The sequence below is a fragment of the Artibeus jamaicensis genome, unplaced genomic scaffold, assembly GCF_021234435.1.
Source record: "Artibeus jamaicensis isolate MK-2021 breed Jamaican fruit bat unplaced genomic scaffold, CSHL_Jam_final contig_456, whole genome shotgun sequence".
NCBI lineage: Eukaryota > Metazoa > Chordata > Mammalia > Chiroptera > Phyllostomidae > Artibeus > Artibeus jamaicensis.
In genome coordinates this window covers 4,934,372-4,956,946 of record NW_026521839.1, presented here as the reverse complement: position 1 = coordinate 4,956,946, position 22,575 = coordinate 4,934,372, and the positions used below count along the sequence as shown (strand labels likewise).

The 22,575-nt window shown below is 40.1% G+C and overlaps 1 protein-coding gene across 1 annotated transcript; it reads left to right on the top strand.

Annotated features, from left to right (window-relative positions):
* The first annotated feature begins 17,560 nt into the window (after positions 1–17,560).
* On the top strand, positions 17,561–20,017 carry PCDHB1 (protocadherin beta 1). The gene has a single exon (XM_037147497.2). It carries the CDS (start codon positions 17,561–17,563, stop codon positions 20,015–20,017), a length of 2,457 nt encoding a protein of 818 aa, XP_037003392.2.
* Positions 20,018–22,575: the final 2,558 nt, after the last annotated feature.

Below are 22,575 nucleotides of genomic sequence, written 5' to 3'. Positions count from 1 at the left end.
CATTACTGGTTTTTCTTCTGTATCACTTGATTAGTTTCTGCATCTTCTTGATTATTTCTTTGTCATCACCACAACATTAAGATAATGTTGAAGGGATAGAAGGATTGGTTCTTACATCTCTTATCTCTTTTGTCTTCTCTCATACATTCCTCATACAGTTCCACAGATCTACCAACCATTTACTCACTGACCACTTCCCAATTCTGTCTTAAGTCCCAGCATCTTTCTTGTATTCCAGATTATATATCCATTTGGCTACTTAATATTTCTTTTTAAAATCTTTATTGTATTTTTTCCATTACCATTTAGTCTCCTTGTAACCCCCCTCTTGCCAGCAATTGCTACACTGTTGTCCATGTCCATGAGTCCTGTTTTTTTTTTTTTTGCTCAATTCCTCCACCCCCTAACCCCCCCGCCCCCACTAGCTGTCATCCTGCTCTCCATCTATGAGTCTGTCCCCATTTTCCTTGTTATTTCAGTTTAACCTTTCTATATGGCTGTCTAATAGGCATATCAAATTTAACATTTCCAAATGCAAATTTTTTATCTTTCTGCCCCAAATCTCCTCTTCTCTGTGCCAGTCAATGACAACTCATCCTTCCAGTTGCTCAGGCCAAATTCCAGAGTTATCTTTGAACTCTCACTCTTTCTCTCTCATCTAATTCATCAGCAAGTCCTATTGTCTCTAATCCTCAAAATTTACTAGGAATCAAAAAATTCTAATTACAACCACTTTTACCATTCTGCTCCAATAGACTGTAATCTTTCACAGGTTATTACAATAGCCTCCTAAGTGGTCTTCATGCCCTTTCTCCCGCCCTCTTCTCAAGTCTATTCTCAGCACAACAGCCTTAATTATTAGTCTGAAACATGAGTCAGTGTTGATTATCCACCTAGTCTTTCTATGTCTCCCAAGTAAAAGCCAAAGATATGATAATCATCTATAAGGCAGTACACAAGCTACTCCTTTCTAGCTTCTTATATCCCACAATCCTACCTCTTACTTTGATACAGCTACACTGCTTTTTATCTGGAATGTTCTCACATATCCACATGCTTTGCATCTTCCCATTGTTCTTGTTTTGATGCAGATTTTACCGTTTTTTGCGCAGCCACGCCCTCAAAAGGTACTCCTTATCCTCCTGCCCCATCTTACGTTCCATTATAGAGCTGTCCCCCACCTAATATATTGTTTACTGGTCCTTTGTTTACTTTCCCCTCCTCCCACCTCACCCCCAAGAATATAAACTCTATGAAGGCAGGGGTTTTGTTGCCACTCAGCTTTTAACTACACTTGGTGTCAGAGAGCTGTTTTCTGAAAGGTAGAGATGCTGTCTTTATTACCAGCCATAGCCCTCTGCCATTGCCATGGGGTCTAATAGCCAAGTTCACTTCACCTACATGCATTCTGGCATAAGAAATCTCTATCTTTCAAACCTCTGGGAAGATACTCTAAAATCTCCAGTTGGAAACTTCTATGCTGATAAAGTAACTGTTAATCAATTTCTATAAAGTGTTCTGTGGTTAATAAAATAAAAAAGTGATTTTTCATCTCTTGCAAAATCAATCCAGCATGCCTAGAAAGGAAAATCTGGTTAATCAAAGATTATCAATAGCAAGTAACCATTCCTACACACCATTTACTAATTACCAGTATTCAAAGAGTTAGAATATTATAGCACTAAAAGTAGACAAACCAGAAGATGATGTAAAACATATTTGCAATAATTTAGGTTCATCTGTATGCAAATAATGATTATTTTATATAGTTGTGCATGGATGTGGCTAATGGAGAGGTATAAGAATGAATGCTAGACATAGCCTTGTTGGTTATTTATTTAAAATTATGATAAAATTATGATAATATAATATAAGAAAAAGATCTAATCACTTATGTTCACTTAGCTCTTTCACACCCAGTAATAATAAGGGATGGCTCATCAGTTATGTGTTATTAGGAGCTTATTAAAATTTAGAAATGATTGTATTTATTTCAGTTTCAGGGTAAGAACATATTAGAAATTAGGCATCATTTGATACATATTTATTAATAAATTATTGTACTTATGTGGCTCTTATTGTAGAATTGGGATAAAGAGAAGTGCTTAAATTTACACATGTTCCCCAGAGCCACATGAGGGTGAATTAATGAACGATTGGACTGCTTAGGCAGTCTTGGAAGAGTTAGAGAATAAAAATATTCCTAAAATTATCTGGAAAAAATTAATGAAATCTCTAGTGCTTATCTGTATTAGCTATTATATGTTAGCTAACAATGAATATTGATTGCTGCATAAAAATAAATACCCTTTAAAGTTAAAAAATAAAATTTGATTTTCTATAATATGGATAATTTAGATTATTCATATTTATTCATGTATTACCCATAATAATAAAAAATCAATTTTTAAGGTAGTTTGAAAGTGACTAAAAGTATTGTGACAGATCACCCTAAAGGAGAGAAAAATAATGATAAAGTTTATTTCCTTTTTCACACTGTTCTTCAAATGCACTACCCTTCCATTCTTTCATTGGCTCTAACCCTGTGCTGTGCATTTCTGTTTTGCTAGATCACAGTTTTCCTTCCTGGATAACTCCTTATCTTGCAGAGCCCAGCCTTTCCTAACCTTTCAACCGCACCCCACCTGCTGTTTTGAGTTATTCTAGTGCCCTGTATCCTTCTGATGGTAGTCTGTAACACATTTATTGTAACAATCTGATTGCTTATATTGCCTATGGAATCCAAGCTTTGTGAAGTTGGAATGGTGCCCATCTCACTCCACATCATATTCCCTGGCCCTAGGATAGGCCAAACACATAGGAGCTGCTTAATAATGTTTAGTAACTGAATGACTACAGTGCTGATTGAATGTCAGGTGAAGTGAAACCATTTTTAGAAGAGAAGCCCCTCCCTTTAACACTTCTGTGAGAAAGAGCCGGCACAGGTCATTTAGTGACTGCATTCTAAAACTGCTGGGCATGTGCAAAGGACTTAAGAGCTCTGTGGAGTGGAGGATGTGCAAGATTAAGAGGCCCAATGATCACGATGGCAATCACTGGAAATGACCTCATTATGGTATAAACACAAGTAATACAAAGAACCAGTTTGCAAACATCAGGGTATCGAGTGGAGGTCTCAGAAAATGCTTTGAAAGCCACTGAGTATGATAAAATAGGAAGTTCAGTGAAGGACCTCCCCTTTCCCTCTCAAGTTTCATCTTCCTAAACTCTCAGCAGTCTTTCCTTCCATATTTTTGACTTAGTTCCTCCACATGACTTTCAGGGCACATCCTGCCCCCAATTTCCTCCTACCACACTGCCTGTTCCCTCAGTCTCTTGTGCTGGCTTCGCCCCATTCTGTAGACCTCAAAAGGTCGCAGTGCCCTGGGACCGGCCATCTTCTCTATCCTGACCAATTCCCTAGATGATCACATTTAGTTTCATTGCTTAGTTAGGGTTTTTCTAATCTTTATTCTAAAATTCATATTTCTAGATGTGATATCTATCCTAAGTCCTCAGACCCCTCATCAACATAACTTCGATGTTTAACCTATATTTCAAATTAAACATGTTTAAAATTTTTCATTTTTTTCATCCCCAAACCCCAACTTTCCCCATATCAGTAAATGGCACCGCCAGTCACCAAGATACCCCAACCAACTGAGGGCCATTCTTTCTTTCTTTATTTATCATTCTGCATCCAAGTCCATCATCAAATTATGTCAATTTTATTTTTCAAATGTGTCCCAAACCCAACCATTTGTAATGAACTCCAGCACTATCACCATAGTTCAAGCTGCCATTATCTCGTCTGTGTTAGTCCAATGGCCTTCTAACTGCCTTCCCTTCTTCCACCCGGACAGCAACAAGATTTATCCTTTTATGCCATAAATCAAATCTCCATTCAAAGCCTTCTACCACCTCTCATTATCGCTTTTCTTCTTTGTAACACTTGCCGTGCCTTGTGGAATATTACGTGACTATTTGCAGGCTCTCTAAAGGCAGGACTTTGTGTTATTCATACTGTGTCCTCAGAGCCTAGAGAGTGACTGACAATAAATGGCCAGTAAGTATTTGCTGAATAAATGAATGAATCACTAAGAATTTTTAAAAACTCTGGTATCTGATATTGTAACCTGGTAAAACAGAGACAAACCACTATTACCTGGTGATGTCTGTCTGCATAGCTACATCCTAGTTTATACTCGGAGCTCCACGCACCACATCTTTTCACGTGACTGTAGCAGAGAATCCCAACTCATCATCACTGATTATCTTTCTTCAGCAGCATGAGCCCTGTGATATGTTTCTGTCTAGGAGGAGGTAACTCATAAACTATCCTTCTAAATATAATGAAAGATGAAGATACATATGAGACATAGATAGGCCTTTATCAGTAGGCATGATTTTGTTTACAGTGAGTTCGTATATAATTTTTTTTACAGTGAATTAGGAGAGCTTGAAAAATCTATGCTGCGATTCCTCCACAAATTCCCCTTTTGCTGAGACACAATTTATATTTGTATATGAGAGGGAAAGACAAAAACCAGAGAGCTGCCAGGTATTGAACATAGACTTAAACTCATAATCATTTAGTTCTGTCTTCCATGGATACTCAGTGAACTCCCGCCATGTGCCAGGCATTGCACTGAGCACCGAGGAACCAGCAGAGGACAAATCAGGTAGGCCTGGTGCTCTTAGAGAATTTACATTTGAGCTGGGCCAGTTAGTGAGCAAATGAACAAATATATAAAATGATTAAAAATTGTGCTTTTCAGGAAATAAACATGATACCTTGCCAGAACAAGAGAGGGACTGTGGTAGGGAGAATAATGTCCCTTTCAAAGATGTTCAGATTCTAGACTCCAGAGCTTGAGTCTCCAGAGCGTGAGACTCGTAATATAATATATTACGTAATATAATAGGTTATATTATGTAGTGGGGGGCAGTGGTGAATGTTGCTAATTAGCTGACCTTGAGATCAGGAGATTATTCTGGGTTATCTGGTTTTATCACAGGGGTGGAAAAAGAGGCAGGAGGAGAGTGTCGGTTGGAGAGGGATTTAAAATGCTGCCCTGCTGGCTTTGAAGACGGAAGAAGGGGCTGCAAGCCATGAAGGGCAGGCCACCTCCACAAGCTGGGGAAAGCAAAACCAAACTGAAAAAACAAGAAGGTGGGTTCTTCCTAGGAGCCTCCATGAGGAAAGAACTCCTGCCAACAGCTTCTTTGATTGCAGCCCACTGAGACCCACTTTGGACTTCTGCTCTTCGGAAGTCTGAGAGAGTAAATTTGTGTTGTTTACAGTCACTAAATTGGTGGTAACTTTTTACAGCAGATACAAAAATAACACAGGAATATTAGATAGGAAAGCTAAAGAGAGCTTCTCTAAAGAGGTGACAGTAATTTGAGAATCGAAGGATTAAAAGGAGTGTGTCATTCCAGGTAGTGAAAACAGCCCAAGGGCCCAACATTGAAGAGATAGCTGTGCTCTAGGGACTGATAAAAGATGCTCATGTGTGCAGACGGTGATGGAGAGAAAAAGTGGCTACGGAGAGCCTGGAAATTTAGGTAGGATTAGCTCATGCAGGGCCTTGTAGGCTATGTTAAGGAATTCAGATTGTACTCTCCTTATCATGGGAAGACATTGACTGGTTTCACCCAGGAGAATGATATAATCTGCTTTTTGCCTTTTTAAATGTATGCTTTTTAATTGCAGTATAACACACTTCACATGTGCACATCATAGTGTACAGCTCAACAGATTTTTATAGAGTGGTTATGTGTGTAACCAACACCCAGATAAAAAACCAGGAAATTACCGACATCACTGAGGCCTCCCACCTGCCTCCATCTAGCCTTGATCTCCACCACAGGTAACTACCCTCCAACTTGGATCGTCTTTGTTTCCCCCAAGTGCTGAGCTTTATAGAAATAGAATCATGCAAAAATATTTTTATACATGCCTTTTTCCTGCTGAACATTACATTATGTTTGTGAGATTTATATGCAAGATGTTGTTGCACACAGTCATAGTTGTAAAAATTGTCATTGCTGTCCATATTTCTATATGTGGATATAACAGTATACTCATTCATTCTACTGTTGAGATGATTTGAATGGCTTTTGAGTTTGAGCTAAACTAAACATTTAAAAAATATTTCATTTATTTGTCTTTAGAGGGGAAGGGAAAGAGAGAGAGAGAGAGAGAGAGAGAGATCAATGTATAGTTGCCTCTCGGGTGTCCCTTGCTGGGAACTGGCCACCCAGGCATGTGCATTCGGTTTGAACTGCAATTGTTTGGTTTGCAGGCCGGTGCTCAATCCACTGAACTACACCAGCCACGGCTAAAATAAACATTCTTGTGTATGTCTTTTCGTACACACATGTAAGCATTCCTATTGGGTATACACCTAAAAATGCAATTACTGAGTCATGGGGTATGCACGTATTGACATTTAGAAAATGCTGCCACCTTTCCAGGGTGAGTGTACCAAATTTATACTCCACCAGGGGTGTGTGAGAGTTGCAGTTTCCCCATCCTTTTCAACATTTGAAATGTCAGCTTTTAATATTAATTAATTAATTAAGTTATTCTCTTGGGTGGGTAAAGGTATTTCATTGTGGTTTAAAATTACATTTCTTTGATAATTAATGATGTTGGAAGACTTTTCCTGTGCTTATTGGATATTTGGATATTCTCTTTTATTAAGTCCTTGTTCACTAACTTAGTACTTTGGTTTTTAAGAGATAATTCTGGCTTTCATGGAGTGATTGTAACTGGTTTGAAGCATTTGCTTGAATCTTGGTGCGATGCATGGTAACTGAAGTTCTGTAAATGCATAGAACATTTATTTTACAAGGGATCATGTACAGAAGGAATGCTACCGAAACACAGGTGTGCAACACAACACCTTCAAAGTGTAATTTATATGCAGATGAATCATACAATTTTGACTCAAAAGTCCTTTCAGAAACATGTTGATCTATCATGTTAAGACACCTATTCTTGTTCTTTCCATTACCAACCTTATGAGAGAATCACTCTCACGAATTGAATTTATTAATGAAATGGTGTCCTTTAAATACAGGCTTTACAGGAATTTAATGATTGAGGGAGAGAAAATGCAATCTGCATACAATTTAATTTAATGGCCTCCAGAAAAAATTAATTTTACTTCTATGAAACTGAGTTAGATGAATTCTGAGACATAAATATATGAAGGAGAAAGGGCATGTCCAATTAATGGGATTTCTGGCTGCCTGCCCAAGGACATTCTGCAAAAATCTTGCAAGGTAAAACCCCCTCTGGAGCACCAGGCATGCCTGTGCGGAATGCAGAGGGGTCCGCCCTACGATAAATTAACTTTGTCCAGCATGTTATCGCTCTGCGCTGCATTCCGGCAGGCTTGCTCTCATTGTCTCTCTCCCTGAGTGGCTTGCTTTGCTTGTACTGTTTCAAAAATGACTCAGCCAGACTTAGGTTTTCATCTCTTCTCGTACCCCATTTTTGTTCCTAGAGTAGCAAAGCCAAGGCAGAGCCTTTTCTGTGGGTGTTCCAACATACTGAACTATTGGCCCTGAGAAGTAAACTGCTTCTTTTCTCTTTTGAACCTTCACTAGTGACATTCATCAACTAACTAGGATCCCTCTGGTCTCCTCACTTCTCTGCAGCTGGTGATCCCCAGTGTCCAAGCCTTCTGAGGGTGGGGCTGCTTTTCATCCCTACCCCCTCCTGGGAGGGACAACCATTGCAATTCTCTCAGCAGCTCCACCCAAGGAGTCAAGAGAGCAGCCGCCGATCCCAGGCTACCTGGGCGGCACTCTGCCACGTTCTGGGCGAAGCTCTCTCCACCCCACCTTCCTGGTTTGTTATGCATTTGAAGACTTTAGAAAATTAATTTCCCCGGGGCAAGGGGTCGCTGGGGGCTAGGAGCCTCTGGGGGCTAGGAGGAGGAGGAGGAGGGAGTGTCTCAGGTTCAAAAAATGCAGTCGACTCGCCCTCTGCTGGTTAAAGTTCTGAATTATCACCGCCAAAACAAAGTGGGAAAGAGAAAGCAATCCGCGTTAACACTGTAAATTACTGCTGACACTCCGTTTAATTTAGTTTATTTGTCCATCTTGAATAGCCTCTCATTTCCCGTTGGCCTTATCTACTGCCCTATCGCTGAGATTCCATTAGACTCCATGCTAAGCCCGAATTCCAGTTAATATGTTATGTTGTCCTAAGCCCATTTTCATTTTCCCTTAGATGTTTGCTGTCCTAAGATAAGAATTAAAAGTTGCAAATGTGCTCTTTTTGTCTGATTTGTTGCTAGGCAACTGAAAACCACGCCTTAACCGGCACTTCTAGACCACACTCGTGCTGCAGCCCAATCAATCCTTTTGCCTAAAACAGCATTTCGTGCGAGCAAAAACAGCTGCTGGTTGTGTGTTTGAGACTAATTAATTGGAAAACAATACAGCAAAAGCAGTCCGTCCCCACACCCGTTTCTTGGGAAAGCTGACAGCAGCTTGGTGCAAGACAAGGGACTGGCCGCCATAACTCAGAATTTTGTTCCGCCTTTGCTGTCCTACGCAGTTTGTCGGAATAAACCAACACATCGGGGTTGGTTAATCTACTGTCTACGGCACAGCAAGACAGCATTTACGAGAATACACTTATACTTCGGCGGCTAGAGAGAGAGGAAAAATCAGGATTTTGCAATATGGGATATTATTTAATATCGGCTGGTTCCCCGCCAGCCTAAATGTCCCTAATCAAGCGCTTCTTACCCCCCTCAGTATCTGGCATCGTAAATTAGTCTGTCACGCGGCCCTTGGAACCGCCTGGTATTGGCCAGTTTCTTTGTCAGGTGAAAATCTCTGCAGCGAGTCATGGGACTGAAGTGGGGTGGTGTCGCTGTCCGCAGCTCGGGTGCTGAACTCTAGGCGTGGCCAGAGAGATTTCCTTTACATGACAACTTCCGGTAGGGCGGGGTCGGGGGTTGCGTTCCAAAGAGTGGATCCACCTGCCACCTGGTGGTAGATGAGAAAAGTGCTTTTGATAAAGTACAAAAAGATTTTTGGATTGAGACCCTAAACTCTGAAGAAATCTTAAAGGGGTTTGGGATATTGGACCTCAGAATGTAGATTTTGAGAGATCTGTTTTTAAAAGCCGTAGAGATATATAGGAGAAATTGAGAATTTTCAGACCGATCTCTCACTATCATCCAAGAAAATAATCTACAAATATGTTTAAATTTCCCAAACATTTCTTCCAACACATCCTGTTGCCAGATAGGTATTTTGAAAGTATTTGTGTGTGTGTATATATGTATATAGGCATTTAGACATATTTACTAAAATATTCACAGAGTAGATTTTACAAAAGAAATACTGTTGAAGCTCTATCTTGTTAGCCAACTACATTCAAGGAAGCTTAGCTGAAAGTACTGCTGTGGAAGGGAAAAGAAAGTGTAATTATATTTAGGAAGTGGTAAGAGGTCATAGGAATTCTAGAAGAAAAACCCATGTTTCTTTTCCTTCCAGTACTAATCTATAAATGCTCAGAGAATTGAAAATATAGGAAGTTTATGGCATGCTTATTATTTTTACCCTGTGTATTTTTATACTGTTTTACACCATGTACTTCTACACAGTGTGATTAAGTACTGTGCCATATGTAAACTTAACTTCAGATGGGGAGACCCTGAGGTTGCTGGTTAGGCAGAGATTCTTTGATACATAAACTAAGGAGCAAAAAGAAATACTTGTTCAAGTTGTTATAAAAATACTATGAAAAGTTGGGTACTTTTTTTAGAAGTTATAAAGTCAAAATTTTATCTGACCATAAATTTCTATGTCTCATGGTAACCTCATCTTCCTGAATAGTTTAATATCATTCTTCCAATCTTTTGAACAAGTGACTGCTTTATACTACAGTCTTTCCATACATTTATGGAAAGATATATGAGTTACAGTGCAAAACCTGTTTTAACAAATTGTGGAAAAAAATTAATTTCTTCCACAAACAAATAAATTGATCAACCTCAGGAAACAACAGACCTACCCAGGAAATGTAGTCGGCTTTGTCAGCCAACCCAGGTTGTATTTCGTATTCTCATAGACATTTCCTCATTCACTCTTCTGTGAATTTCAACACAGCAAATATGGTTATCTCTCCTGTTTTAAAGTAGAAAATATTTTAAAACATTAATTTTAATAAAAACTTAGATACTGCGTTGGGGTTGTCTTTAATTATAAAAGAAAGAAATTTGTCAGATTTTAAAGAAGAAAATAATTATCACTCTATCCTAGTTTCCATTAGATTAAACTGGGAAGTTTCCAAACACTTGTTGGATTTCAGGGAAAGACACCTATAATCTCTATTACCAGAGTCAGCATGGAAAACAAATAAGCATGAATAAGGGCATGAAAGCCATCTGTTTAAAATAAGAGTGTAATATAAATCTTGCCTGTAAATGATCTTGGTTCTTATTATGGCTTCTTATGTTACTTTGGACAACAGAAACAGCACAAGCACTTGCAGATGGCAAACAATAGGGGCATCGTCGCCTGAAGCAACAGGTGGCTGGTCAGGAGCAGCTGGGGTAAACTGAGCTGCCTAAGAAAGACTTCTACACCTGCAAAGCGTCATCTTCCTGCCAAAATGAATTTAAAAACCTAAAATGCATGAAAAGGCAATGAAAGAATAGCATTCTTAGTAGTAAAGTCTAAAATTGTGGGTGTGAACTCAGTGTTTTAAAAACACTTCTGCTCCTAAAAAGAGACAGCTTTTTTTTTTAAAGACTTAAGGAGTATACATGAAAGAAAATGAAAGGGGACAGACACTAATATGATTATAACAATAAATATCATAGCAATTAAAACTTTAAGACTACTTGAAGTTTGGGTACAGTAATAGAAATAACAATGGAAGACTCCACAATATTCTAGTTAGGGTATTTTTTCTGGAAAAAGTTGAAAATAGTAACAAAATTTTTAGCAGATCAGTTTCAGAAGCATTTAAATCTATGGTGGAAAGGTAAATAAATAAACATAAATGGCACATTTAATGTAAATGTTAAAATAGTTTTTAGTTCTACACCATTTCATTATAATGTCAATGAGCAACTATAGGAACTTAACTTTTGTTTATATCAGTGAGCCTACGGTAAGGTGATCTCCCTATACATTGCTTTGCTTAAAGTCGCAGAACCTATCAATGTTAAGTGAGGAGTTACTGTATAAACACACATTTATTATTCAAAAATAATCACTCCCCCTCAACTGGTAGGAGGGGAGTGTCCCTTTCTGCCCCAGTGCTGCTGGGTTTGGTCATGTTGTGTTCTTTGGCCTCACATTGGTTTTAGTAGAGTGGCTTCCCCCACTCTTTGACTCTGTGATCGTCCATGTGAGTTGCTTTGGCCTGTGGGGCATTAGCAGAGTGGGTTGAATTATATCCCCCCAAAAGATATATTGAAGTCCTAAGCTTTATTTTATAATGTATGTTTATAATATATCAAGTAGTAATATTATAATAGCATATATATATAAAAGAGGCATAAGAACATACACATAGACCAACGTAACAAAATAGAGAGCCCAGAAATAAACCCAAGTCTCTATGGTCAATTAATATTTGACAAAGGGGGAAGAAGCATAAAATGGAGTAAAAATAGCCTCTTGAGCAAATGGTATTGGGGGATCTGGACAACTACATGCAAAAAAATGAAACTTGACCACCAACTTACACCACACACACAAATAGAGTCAAGATGGATAAGAGACTTAAATATAAATCACAGCACCATAAAGGTTCCAGAGGAGAACATAGGGAGGAAAACCTCAGATATTCAATGCAACAATATTTTCACTGATATGTCCCCTAGAACAAGGGACATAAAGGAAAGAATAAACAAATGGGACTTCATCAAAATAAGAAGCTTCTGCATGGCTGATGAAAACATCAGCAAAGTGAAAAGGGAACAAACTATATGGGAAATTATATTGCAATGATACCTTGGACAAGGTTTGATCTCCAAAATATATTAGAACTCACACAACTCCACTCCAGGAAGAAAAACAACCCAATTTAAAAAATGGGTAAATGACCTGAACAGACATTTCTCCAAGGAAGACAAACAGAGGGCCCAGAGACATATGAAAGGATGCTCAGCATCACTAGCCATCAGAGAGATGCAAATTAAAACCACAATGAGATAGCACTTCACACCAGTGAGAATGGCCATCATACACAAATCAACAAACAACAAGTGCTGGCGAGGTTGTAGAGAAAAGGGAACCCTAGTACACTGTTGGGACTGCAGACTGGTGCAGCCACTATGGAAAACAGTATGGAGTTTCCTTAGAAAATGAAAAATGGAACTGCCTTTTGACCCAGCAATTCCATTGCTGGGATAATACCCTAAGAATCTTGAAACACCAATTCAAAAGAACCTATGCACCCCAATGTTCATAGCAGTACAATTTACAATGACCAAGTGTTAGAAGCAACCTAAATGCCCATCAGTAAATGAGTGGGTCAAAAACCTATAGTACATTTACACAATGGAATACTATGCAGCAGACAGAAAGAAGGTACTACTACCCTTTGTGACAGCATGGGTGGATCTGGAAAGCATTATGCTAAGTGAAATGAGCCAGGTGGTAAAAGACAAATACCACATGACCTCACCTTTAAGTGTAACCTAATCAACAAAACAAACAAGCAAGCAAAATATAAACAGAGAGACTTCCTCCAAGATGGAGGCGTAGGTGAAAGCACTGCACCTTCTTGCACAACTAAGTTTAAAAACAACAAAGTTTTAGCAACAAAAATGCAGCCAAACCACAGAAAATTGAACTACACAGAAGTCTGACAATAACAAACCCTTCAGCCAAACCGATAAGAGAGGCAAAGCCAGCAGCAGAGCAGGGTCAGGCAGGAAAGATCCACCAGACCGACCCGGGTGCTCGACCCAGCAGCCATGGGCGGATCCCAGGTGTGGAGTAGTGGGCAGACCCACTGAGGGCGCAAGGCAGTGGACCCATTGAGGGCTGATCGCAGTCACACATTTGAGCACAGATAAACCAGTGAAGGAGCTAGCGGTGATATGGACCTCGCAGGCCCCAGGGCAGGAAGTGGCAGAGGGAACCATTATTGTCCCTCTCTGACTTCGCCCCCACATACAGCTTCACAAACCAGCGACCTGGGTGGCCCCACCCTGGTGAACAACTAAGGCTCTGCTCCTCATACGTAACAGGCATGAACAGATCAAAACATGGCTCAAGAACAACTCAGAGCCCCGGAGCCAATAAATCTAAGCAATGAAGAAATAACCAAACTTTCAGATGCACAGTTCAAAACACTGGTGATCAGGATGCTCACAGAACTGGTTGACTTTAGTCACAAATTAGAGGAACAAATGAAGGCTAAACTAATTGAAATGAAGGGAAATACACAGGAAACCAATAGTAATGGTTTTAAATAATTTTATTTAGTTATTTTTCTAGTATAGTTTTTTTTGTCTATTTCTCCCATCCAACTGTTCATATTTTTTATCTTCTTTTTCTTAGATAAAGTCCCTTTAACATTTCATATAGTAAGGGCTTGGTGATGATGAATTCCTTGAACTTGACCTTATCTGAGAAGCACTTTATCTGCCCTTCCATTCTAAATGAAAGTTTTGCTGGATAGATCAATCTTGGATGTAGGTCTTTGGATTTCATGACTTGGAATACTTCTTTCCAGCCCCTTCTTGCCTGTAAGGTCTCTTTTGAGAAATCCGCTGACAGTCTGATGGGAACTCCTTTGTAGGTGACTGTCCCCTTATCTCTTGCTGCTTTTAGGATTCTCTCCTAAAATTATGGGTTTGGGATAAATTATTTGAAATTGATTGTATTAAAACTTCCTAGGCGGTGACTTTAGTTAATAATACTGCATTGCATATTTGGAAGTTGCTAAGAGACTAGATCTTAAAAGCTCTCATCACAGGAAAGAAGTTAAGTACGTGTAGTGATGGATGTTAACTAGACATACTGGGGCAGTCATTTCATAATATGTACAAATATCAAATAATTATGTCGTGTATATGAAACTAAGGTAGCATTACAAGTCAATTACATCTCCATAAAAAAAGACTTTCTAGGATGCCATAAGCTTCTACATAATGTGTGAATCATTAGAGAAACATCTGCTTTTTGAATAAAATCTGCATAGACACGTATTAACTAGGGGTACACATGTCTCTTTTTCCTACATATAAAGAGATACTCAGGACTCATGTTCAGAGTATATGAAGAACTACTAAAAAGCAATGGGAAAAAGACAAAAGATCCAATGTAAGAAGTGGCCAAAAGAACTGAACAGCCCTCCTCCCACCCACTCACCCAAAGGCTACCCAGATGACTGAAAATCTATTAAATAGTGCTCTATTTCACTACTTAATAAGCAGAGAAATGCAAATTAAGCACACAATGAGAGAGCAAGGATGGTTAAAATTTTAAAGGACTGGTAATGCTAGGTGTTGGTAAAAATGTGAACAAGTGGAAGCTACATTGTTGAAAAGGAGACAATTGGTACAACTTCTCAGAAAGCAGTCTGGCCATTATCAGGTAAAGCTGAAAAAAACAGACCCTGGGACACCAATGCCACTTCTAGGCATATGATCCCTCCCCCCAAATGTACACACATGTGCACAAAGTGACATACGATGGCATACTGCTATGCACAGTAGGACAGTAAAATGAATAAGTAAATTTTGCTGCATTTGTACTGAAGAAGACAAAAGTCCCTGACAGCTAACAACTGGCCTTGTACTCTGGGCTAGACTATGGCATTCTGTTGAACAAAAAATAATTTCATAGGCCAACGACATTAGAGAAGACCACTCTGTGATTGTGATGGGTCAAAAGAAAAACAAGAGCATGATATAATCATGTCTGTATACAGACAAAAAAGAACATTGTTCAATGCACAAAAATGATAAAAACATCTCTCTATTCTTTTTAAAAAATATTTTACTTATTTATTTTTTGAAGAGAGGGGAAGGGAAGGAGAAAGAGTGGAAGAGAAACATCAATGTGTGGTTGCCTCTCATGTGTCCTTCACTGGAGACCTGGCCTGCAACCCAGACATGTGCCCTGACTGGCAATTGAACTGGCGACCTTTTGCTTCGCAGGCCCTAGCTCAATCCACTGAGCTACACCATCCAGGGCAATATCTCTCTATTCTGACTGATATGACTTACCAATCGCAGCTTGTTTACCAAGCACAGCCGTAGCCTCCTCCCATTCTTCCCACCTTCTACATAAGAATTATTAATATATTCAACTGGAAAATCAACTATTTCTGGCCCTGGCTGGTGTAGCTCAGGGGATTGAGCACTGGCCAGGCCAGGTCCCCAGTAGGGGGCACATGAGAGGCAACCACACATTGATGTTTCCCTTTCTCCTTCCCTTCCCCTCTCTCCAAAAATAAATAAATAAAATCTTTTTTAAAAAAGGAAAATCAACTATTTCTGACAGCATTCAGTCCAGGGGAAAGTCCTGCTTTAAATCTCAAATTATTTTGCACAAGACTAAACACAATAAATCCTTTCTAAGACACCCTTAGTGAGATGCCTCATGATCCTGTGGTTTGCAGTCTCCCCTGTTGCAATAAGTTGGAAAACAGAACTTTGTTCATCTACAGGCACATTCCTGATGGTCTGTGGCTGAAGGGAACCGACAATACACTGGGATTCTCTACAGGGATGGAAATGAACGAGCTAGAACTAAACACAGCACCATCAGTCTCACCTCTAGCTAAAAAGTGAAGGAAAGAAATGAAATTCAAAAGATTATTTACCATGTTATTTTTTACCATAATAAAAAGATTACCTTCTGTAAATTTTATATAAAGTTTTTTTAAGAAACAAAATTGAACTCTTTAGAGATGCATCTGTAAGCCAGATGTTAAGAGAGCTGATAGAGACTGAGAGATCTGTTAGCTTCTTCATATCAGCATGCCATTAAATATTTTATGCACCTTTTTCTCACTTGGAAAATGTGGTTTAGACTTCTCCTAAGTGGCAGTAACTGTTTCTACAGCATGTAGCATATGAAATGTTGAGCACAAATGGGAAATCACCAAATGCTTTTGATAATGAGCATGAGACAGGATGTCAGAAGACATGCTCTAATCCTCACACTGTCATGAGCATGAACTGGACAAGTGATTTCATCATTAGGGGTCTTATCTTTTTCCGTGTAAAAAAAGGGATGGGGAGATTGGACCTCATACTTCCAAGGTGCCTTATCATTCTCAAACATTCTATGATCTTGTGATTTGAAAGAAAACTCTCCACAAATGCCTTTTTCAAGTGGTTAGCCAAATTTCAAGTCGTTTTCAATATAACTATATAATCTATTTTTTCGTTCACTTTATTTTTTTACGTTTTAAAAGATTTTATTTATTTATTTCCAGAGAGAGGGGGAGGGAGGGAGAAAGAGAGAGAAACATCAATGTGTGGTTGCCTCTTGTGCACTCCTAGTTCTGGTCCTATCCTGCAACCCAGGCATGTGCCCTGACTGGGAATTGAACAAGCAACCCTTTGGTTCAAAGGCCAGTGATCAGTCCACTAGTCCACACCAGCTAGGGCTACTTATCCACTATATTTTTCTGACAAGCAGAATAGTATACAGATTAAGAGCATAGACTTTGCAGACGGGTAATACTGAATTGAGTTTCTTTTCTAATATTTACCAGGTAGGGGATCTTGGGAGACTGATAAAACCTCTTCAGGCTCAGCTTCTCCATTTGTAAAAAGGAAATAATAATGTGTACTTTATAGAGTTGTTGCAAGGATTAAATTAAAGATGCATGTAAGTCACTCAACACAGTGCCAGTATGTAGAAATCATGCACAACAAATATTATTGCCATCATAATCATTTAAGCACCAAATTTGCTGCTTCCTAAGCATTAGAGAGCTCTGGGAAAAAGAATGGGTTTATGCAAATCAGGAGGCTAGTTGGCCAATTCCCCGGTCAGTGTACCTACTGAATCCCAGTTTCCTAAAAGATAATGTCTGCTTGTCCCCTTCTTTCCTCTACTGATCCCTTCCTCCAAGCCAACCTCCCCCATCATTTGGGACTCAGAAGACACTGCAAGATCTTTTTGACTCTCCTTTGGTCTCTGGCAGACTGTGTGGAGTGTGCAGAGTAGCTTACTCCTTGGGTTGCGGGTTGCTTCACTGGCCCCAGCCGGCTCACAGAAACGGTGACTTCAGCTTGAGCAAGAATTCTCCATTGACTTCTCAATTCCCATGGACTTTCTTCTGAAAAGGATTACAAGGCGAGTCCGCAGTTGCTTTGGCAACAAACTTTCAACCTCTACTCAACTCTCTGGAATGAGAACATACCTATTAATACACTCGATAGACTGGGGAGTGCAAATTTTCTTCCAAGTGCAAAACAGCTTTACCGGACTCAGCTAGCAAAGCCCGGAGCAGCCGATTCAGGAACCTGTAAGCGGAAAAGTGAAAGTATATCCTATCCGCAACAGGTGGCTGCTGCAGAGAGTGAGCTTGTAAGATCGGATGGCACTGGCGCGCAGAAAACTCTTGCAGAGCAGGCAAGTGGGGTCTCTTCTCCTTCTTCTGTGCATTTCTGTGGGGGGTGCGGCAACCATCCGCTACTCGGTGGCCGAGGAGATGGAGAGTGGTTCGTTTGTGGCTAATGTGGCCAAGGACCTGGGGCTGGAGGTGGGGAAGCTGGCTGCGCGCGGGGCGCGGCTGGTTTCCGAGGGCAACAAACTGCACTTCCGGCTCCACCGCAAGACAGGTGACCTGTTCGTGAAGGAGAAGCTGGATCGCGAGTCGCTTTGTGGCAAAGCTGACCCGTGCGTCCTGCACTTTGAAATAGTGCTGGCGGAGCCCCTGCAGTCCTTCCGTGCCGAGGTCAGGGTATTTGACATCAACGACAATGCCCCGATTTTCCCAAACAAGGAGCCTCTATTAAAGATTCCAGAAAGCACCCCGCTGGGCTCACGTTTTCCTCTGCAGAGCGCGCAGGACCTGGACGTGGGTCTCAACGGTCTCCAAAACTACACCTTGAGCGCCAACGCCTATTTCCACCTGCATACCCGCTTCCGTAGCCACGGGCCCAAATACGCTGAGCTGGTGCTGGATAAACCCCTGGACAGAGAAGAGCAGCCTCAGATCAACCTGACAATTACGGCGGTGGACGGCGGGTCCCCGCCCAAGTCTGGCACCGCCCACATCCGCGTGGAGGTTTTGGACGTCAATGACCACGTGCCTCAGTTCTCCCGCCTGGTGTATCGCGCTCAGGTGCCCGAAAACAGCGCCAATGGTTCTTTAGTGGCCACGGTGACTGCCACGGACCTAGACGAGGGCTCCAACAAGAAGATAACGTACTCTTTAGCTCAAAACCCAGAAGCAATTCTCCAGACTTTTCAGATTGACTCTGAAACTGGAGAGGTTCGACTGAGAGGGCCCCTAGATTTTGAAGCAACTGAAACCTATGACATTGACATTCAAGCTACCGATGGAGGAGGCCTCTCGGCTCACAGCAAAGTCCTGGTGGAAGTGGTGGATGTGAACGACAACCCCCCTGAAGTGACTGTCTCCTCCGTGTCCAGCCCTCTCCCGGAGGACTCCCCACTACAAACTGTAGTGGCCCTTTTTTCTATCCGAGACAGGGACATTCGAGTGGGAGGAAAAATCACCTGCTTCCTCAGAGAAGACCTCCCCTTTGCAATCAAACCTACATTCCGGAATGCTTACTCGCTGGTCACTGACAGAGGCTTGGATCGGGAGGAGGTCTCTGGCTATAATGTCACTCTCGTGGCCATGGATACTGGACCACCCAATCTGTCCACGGAGACTGTGATAGAGGTGCTAATATCCGACATCAATGACAATTTCCCAGCATTTCAGGAAGACTCCTACATCTTGACCGTTCGGGAGAACAACAGCCCTGCAGTTTTTATTGGCAAGGTCCATGCCGAGGATTTAGATTTGGGCGAGAATGCCCAAGTAACATATTCTCTGCTGCCTCCAAAAAGTGGAGATTTATCCGTCTTTGCTTACATCTCCATAAATTCAGACAATGGGAAGCTCTATGCACTGAGAACCATGGATTATGAGGCCATTCAAGATTTTCAGTTTGTGATCAAGGCAACCGATGGTGGCTTCCCATCACTGAGTAGCCAGGTTACTGTCCGAGTGGTTGTCCTGGATGACAATGACAACCGCCCAATGATCTTGTACCCATTGCAGAATGGCACCTTGCCCTGCAATGACCTGGTGCCCAGGTCTGCAGAGGCAGGCTACCTGGTGACTAAGGTGGTGGCTGTGGATGGTGACTCAGGTCAGAACTCTTGGCTTTCATATCATCTACTTAAGGCCAGTGACCCTGGGTTATTCTCTGTTCAACAACAAAATGGGGAAATCCATACATTGCGGCAGATATCTGAGAGAGACCCCATGATGCAGAAACTGATCATTCTTGTTCAGGATCATGGCCAACCAGCTCTTTCCACTACTGCTTCACTCAACATCCTGCTGGTAGATGGCTTTTCCGAGCCCTATCTGCAGTTCCGGGGTCCATCCAAGCATCCTACAAGGGTAAATCCAACTACTAGATATTTGGTCATTTCTCTGGCTGTACTTTCCTTTCTCTTTCTCCTCTCTGTCACGGTGATCTCCATTATACACATCTACCAGAAAATCAAATACAGAGAAAAGATCACCATTCAAGAGCATTTCTATGATGACTGTAATTTCCCTAACCACCTGGTACAAGGAAGAGCCAACGGATCTTTATCCCAGGCTTGTCCCTATGAAATGTGCTCAGCCACTGGCACCAGCACCAGTGAGTTCCGGTTTCTTAAGCGCTTTATGCCCAACTTCCCCTTTCCCCAGGGCAATGGAGAGGAAAAAACAGGGGCTGGTTCCAGTTTACCACCAAATTCTGATGGAAATAGGTCTCCAGGGTCAGAGGGTCATGCCCGAGTACCTAATGACCTCATGTAACTCACGTTCATGAGCTATATGTAGCCATTATTCATGTCTCCCTTGGAAGTCCAGTAGTGCTGGTCCTAGAAATGCTTAGCTCCATAGAGGTATCTTTTTACTTTGCCATTAAATTATTTTCTAGTAGAAAGATATACATACACAAAGGAGAAAACTAGCTTCTAGTTTTGATGTGGTATCAAAAAGCAGTTAGGTTTGAGAAATGTAGTTTATTATTATTCAGAAATTTCTAGATTTTTGTCCCTTGTGAGTGGGACATCACTCCAATAAGTTTAATTTTTTAAAAGACAAGAAAAAGAAAAAAATAACTTAGATGTAGATTTCTTGATGGTTGTTTGGAGCCTTAGGCAAGTCCCAAATCTCTCTTTATACACAGATGTCTATGCAACTCCTTACCCCAGAGCAGTTATTTGAATGTAGGGAATGAAAGGTGGATGACAAAATGATAAATTAGGCTTGTTGTAGTTAATGACTGCTACTGAACCACTACAAAATAAAAAGATATTAGAGGAAAAAAAGAGTTCGTTAATACCAATTAAGTAGCCTTAAGAAAATAATACATTTTCAGTTGTTACCAGATTAGATTTTAAGTCATTTTCCCCTCTGAACATTCTAAAGTGGTGACATGAAAACTGAGAAAAAGAGGTATTTCCTAGACATTATTCATAAAGCAAAACGAAGTGGGGACACAAGTTAGGTTTCTTTTTAATTATTGTGGTTTGCCTTCATAAGCTATTTTAAGTTTTCTCATTTTAATTTTTTAAGATTTTATTTATTTATTTTTAGAGAGAAGGGAAGGGAGGGCAAAGGAAAAAAATATCAATGCGTGGTTGCCTCTCACACGCCCCCTACTGGGGACCTGGCCCACAACCCAGGCATTGACTGGGAATCAAACCAGTGACCCTTTGGTTCACCAGCGGGCACTCAATCCACTGAGCCACTCCAACCAGTGCAAGTTTTCTTATTTTAAAATTAAAGACACCAATGTTAAAACATGAACATATGTCAAGAATGCTAGCAACACTGCTTACTAACTGGGCCTTAAAAGTAAAAAAAAGTCTGCTTTGATGAGTCTTTAATTCTGTGCCTTATTTTATACAAATGTGTGTAAATTCAGACCCGCAAGGATGTGTCCCACATAGGGGGACACAATATTTGTGCCTGGAATTCCAAGGGTAAGGCAGTACCTTTCAAAATATTTCTCAGGTAAACTACATCATATTTATTGATATATGTCTTACTCTTGGAATTATGACTGACACCTAATTGTACCACCTGAGCTGTCTACCTAGTGGTTGGGATATACTAAAAATTAATGCTAAGTTATTAAATGTTGGAGATGTTTAGGGCAGAATTGATGTAACCTATCCTGACCTCAATGTTTTCCTTAATATTTTGAGAATAAATGAAGGAAATGCAGGATATCAATAAATTGTCTCTCTTATTGATATTGCATATTTTCCATAAATTGATACATGATCCTGCTCACTGGACTAAAGGTCTTTCTTGCACAAAACATAGAACAGTGTTTCAGTGTATTTGGGTTAGGATAATGCATGTTGAAATCAGGGGCTTTGAGAAAGAAAATACACAGAATTAACTTTTTTTAGTTTTTTAAAGGTTTTATTAATTTATCTTTAGAGAGAGGAAGGGTGGGAGAAAGAGAGGGAGAGAAACATCAATGTGTGGTTGCCTTTCGAATGCCCTTAACTGGGGACCTGCCCAGCAACCCAGGCAAATGCCCCGACCAAGATAGAACTGGCAACCTTTTGGTTTGCAGGCCAGCACTAAATCCACTGAGCCACACCAGCCAGGGCCATAGAATTAAATTTTAGGGGTAAGTAGTAAATTGTTAAAATGTTATTAACTATAAGACACTGGATTAAATACATTTGATCACATAGTTGTATTTGATTACATTTGATGATGTGAGCATAATTAGGGGAGCCTGGCTTGATGCCAGTGATAAAAAAAGAAAATGGTGTAGATTAATGATTTTAAGATTGAATTTCAAACAGTAGTAAAGTTCAAACACACATGCACAAAGTCAGCAAAATCGTAGATTTGTCAACTTTTAATTTTTCTATGCATAAATACTAAATTAAAATGCTTAAAACTTATCATTTAATACCATTATTTCATAAAAGAAACATGTTAATGCAAAATAATAAGACATCAACCTCATAAAGGAACTGTCCTTTAAATTAAAAAAATGTAGTTTTATAAAAATGTATTTTACCATTATTTTTTCATTTTTACCTTAGACCTGTGAAAATTTTGCCACTGACTTCAGATTGGGAACTACTGGAATAAATGATGATTTAGTCTCATTTTTCTTCAGACTTAACATTTCCAAGAAAATTTCAATTGTACCTGATGATTAAAAACAAACAACATCTCTGTATCAATTTTCTGAGTCTGATGTGAGCCATTTGTATCTGGAGAGAACTATATGTCAGCTGAGATTCAGTCTGGGTTTTTTTCATCAGCAACTTAATGCAAAGAATGAAAATGATTAGGACATGTTCTCTCCCCTAAATCTCAGGTGACATTAGAAC

Coding starts and splice junctions, on each gene's coding strand:
- PCDHB1 (XM_037147497.2), top strand. CDS start 17,561: ATGGCACTGGCGCGCAGAAAACTCTTGCAGAGCAGGCAAGTGGGGTCT.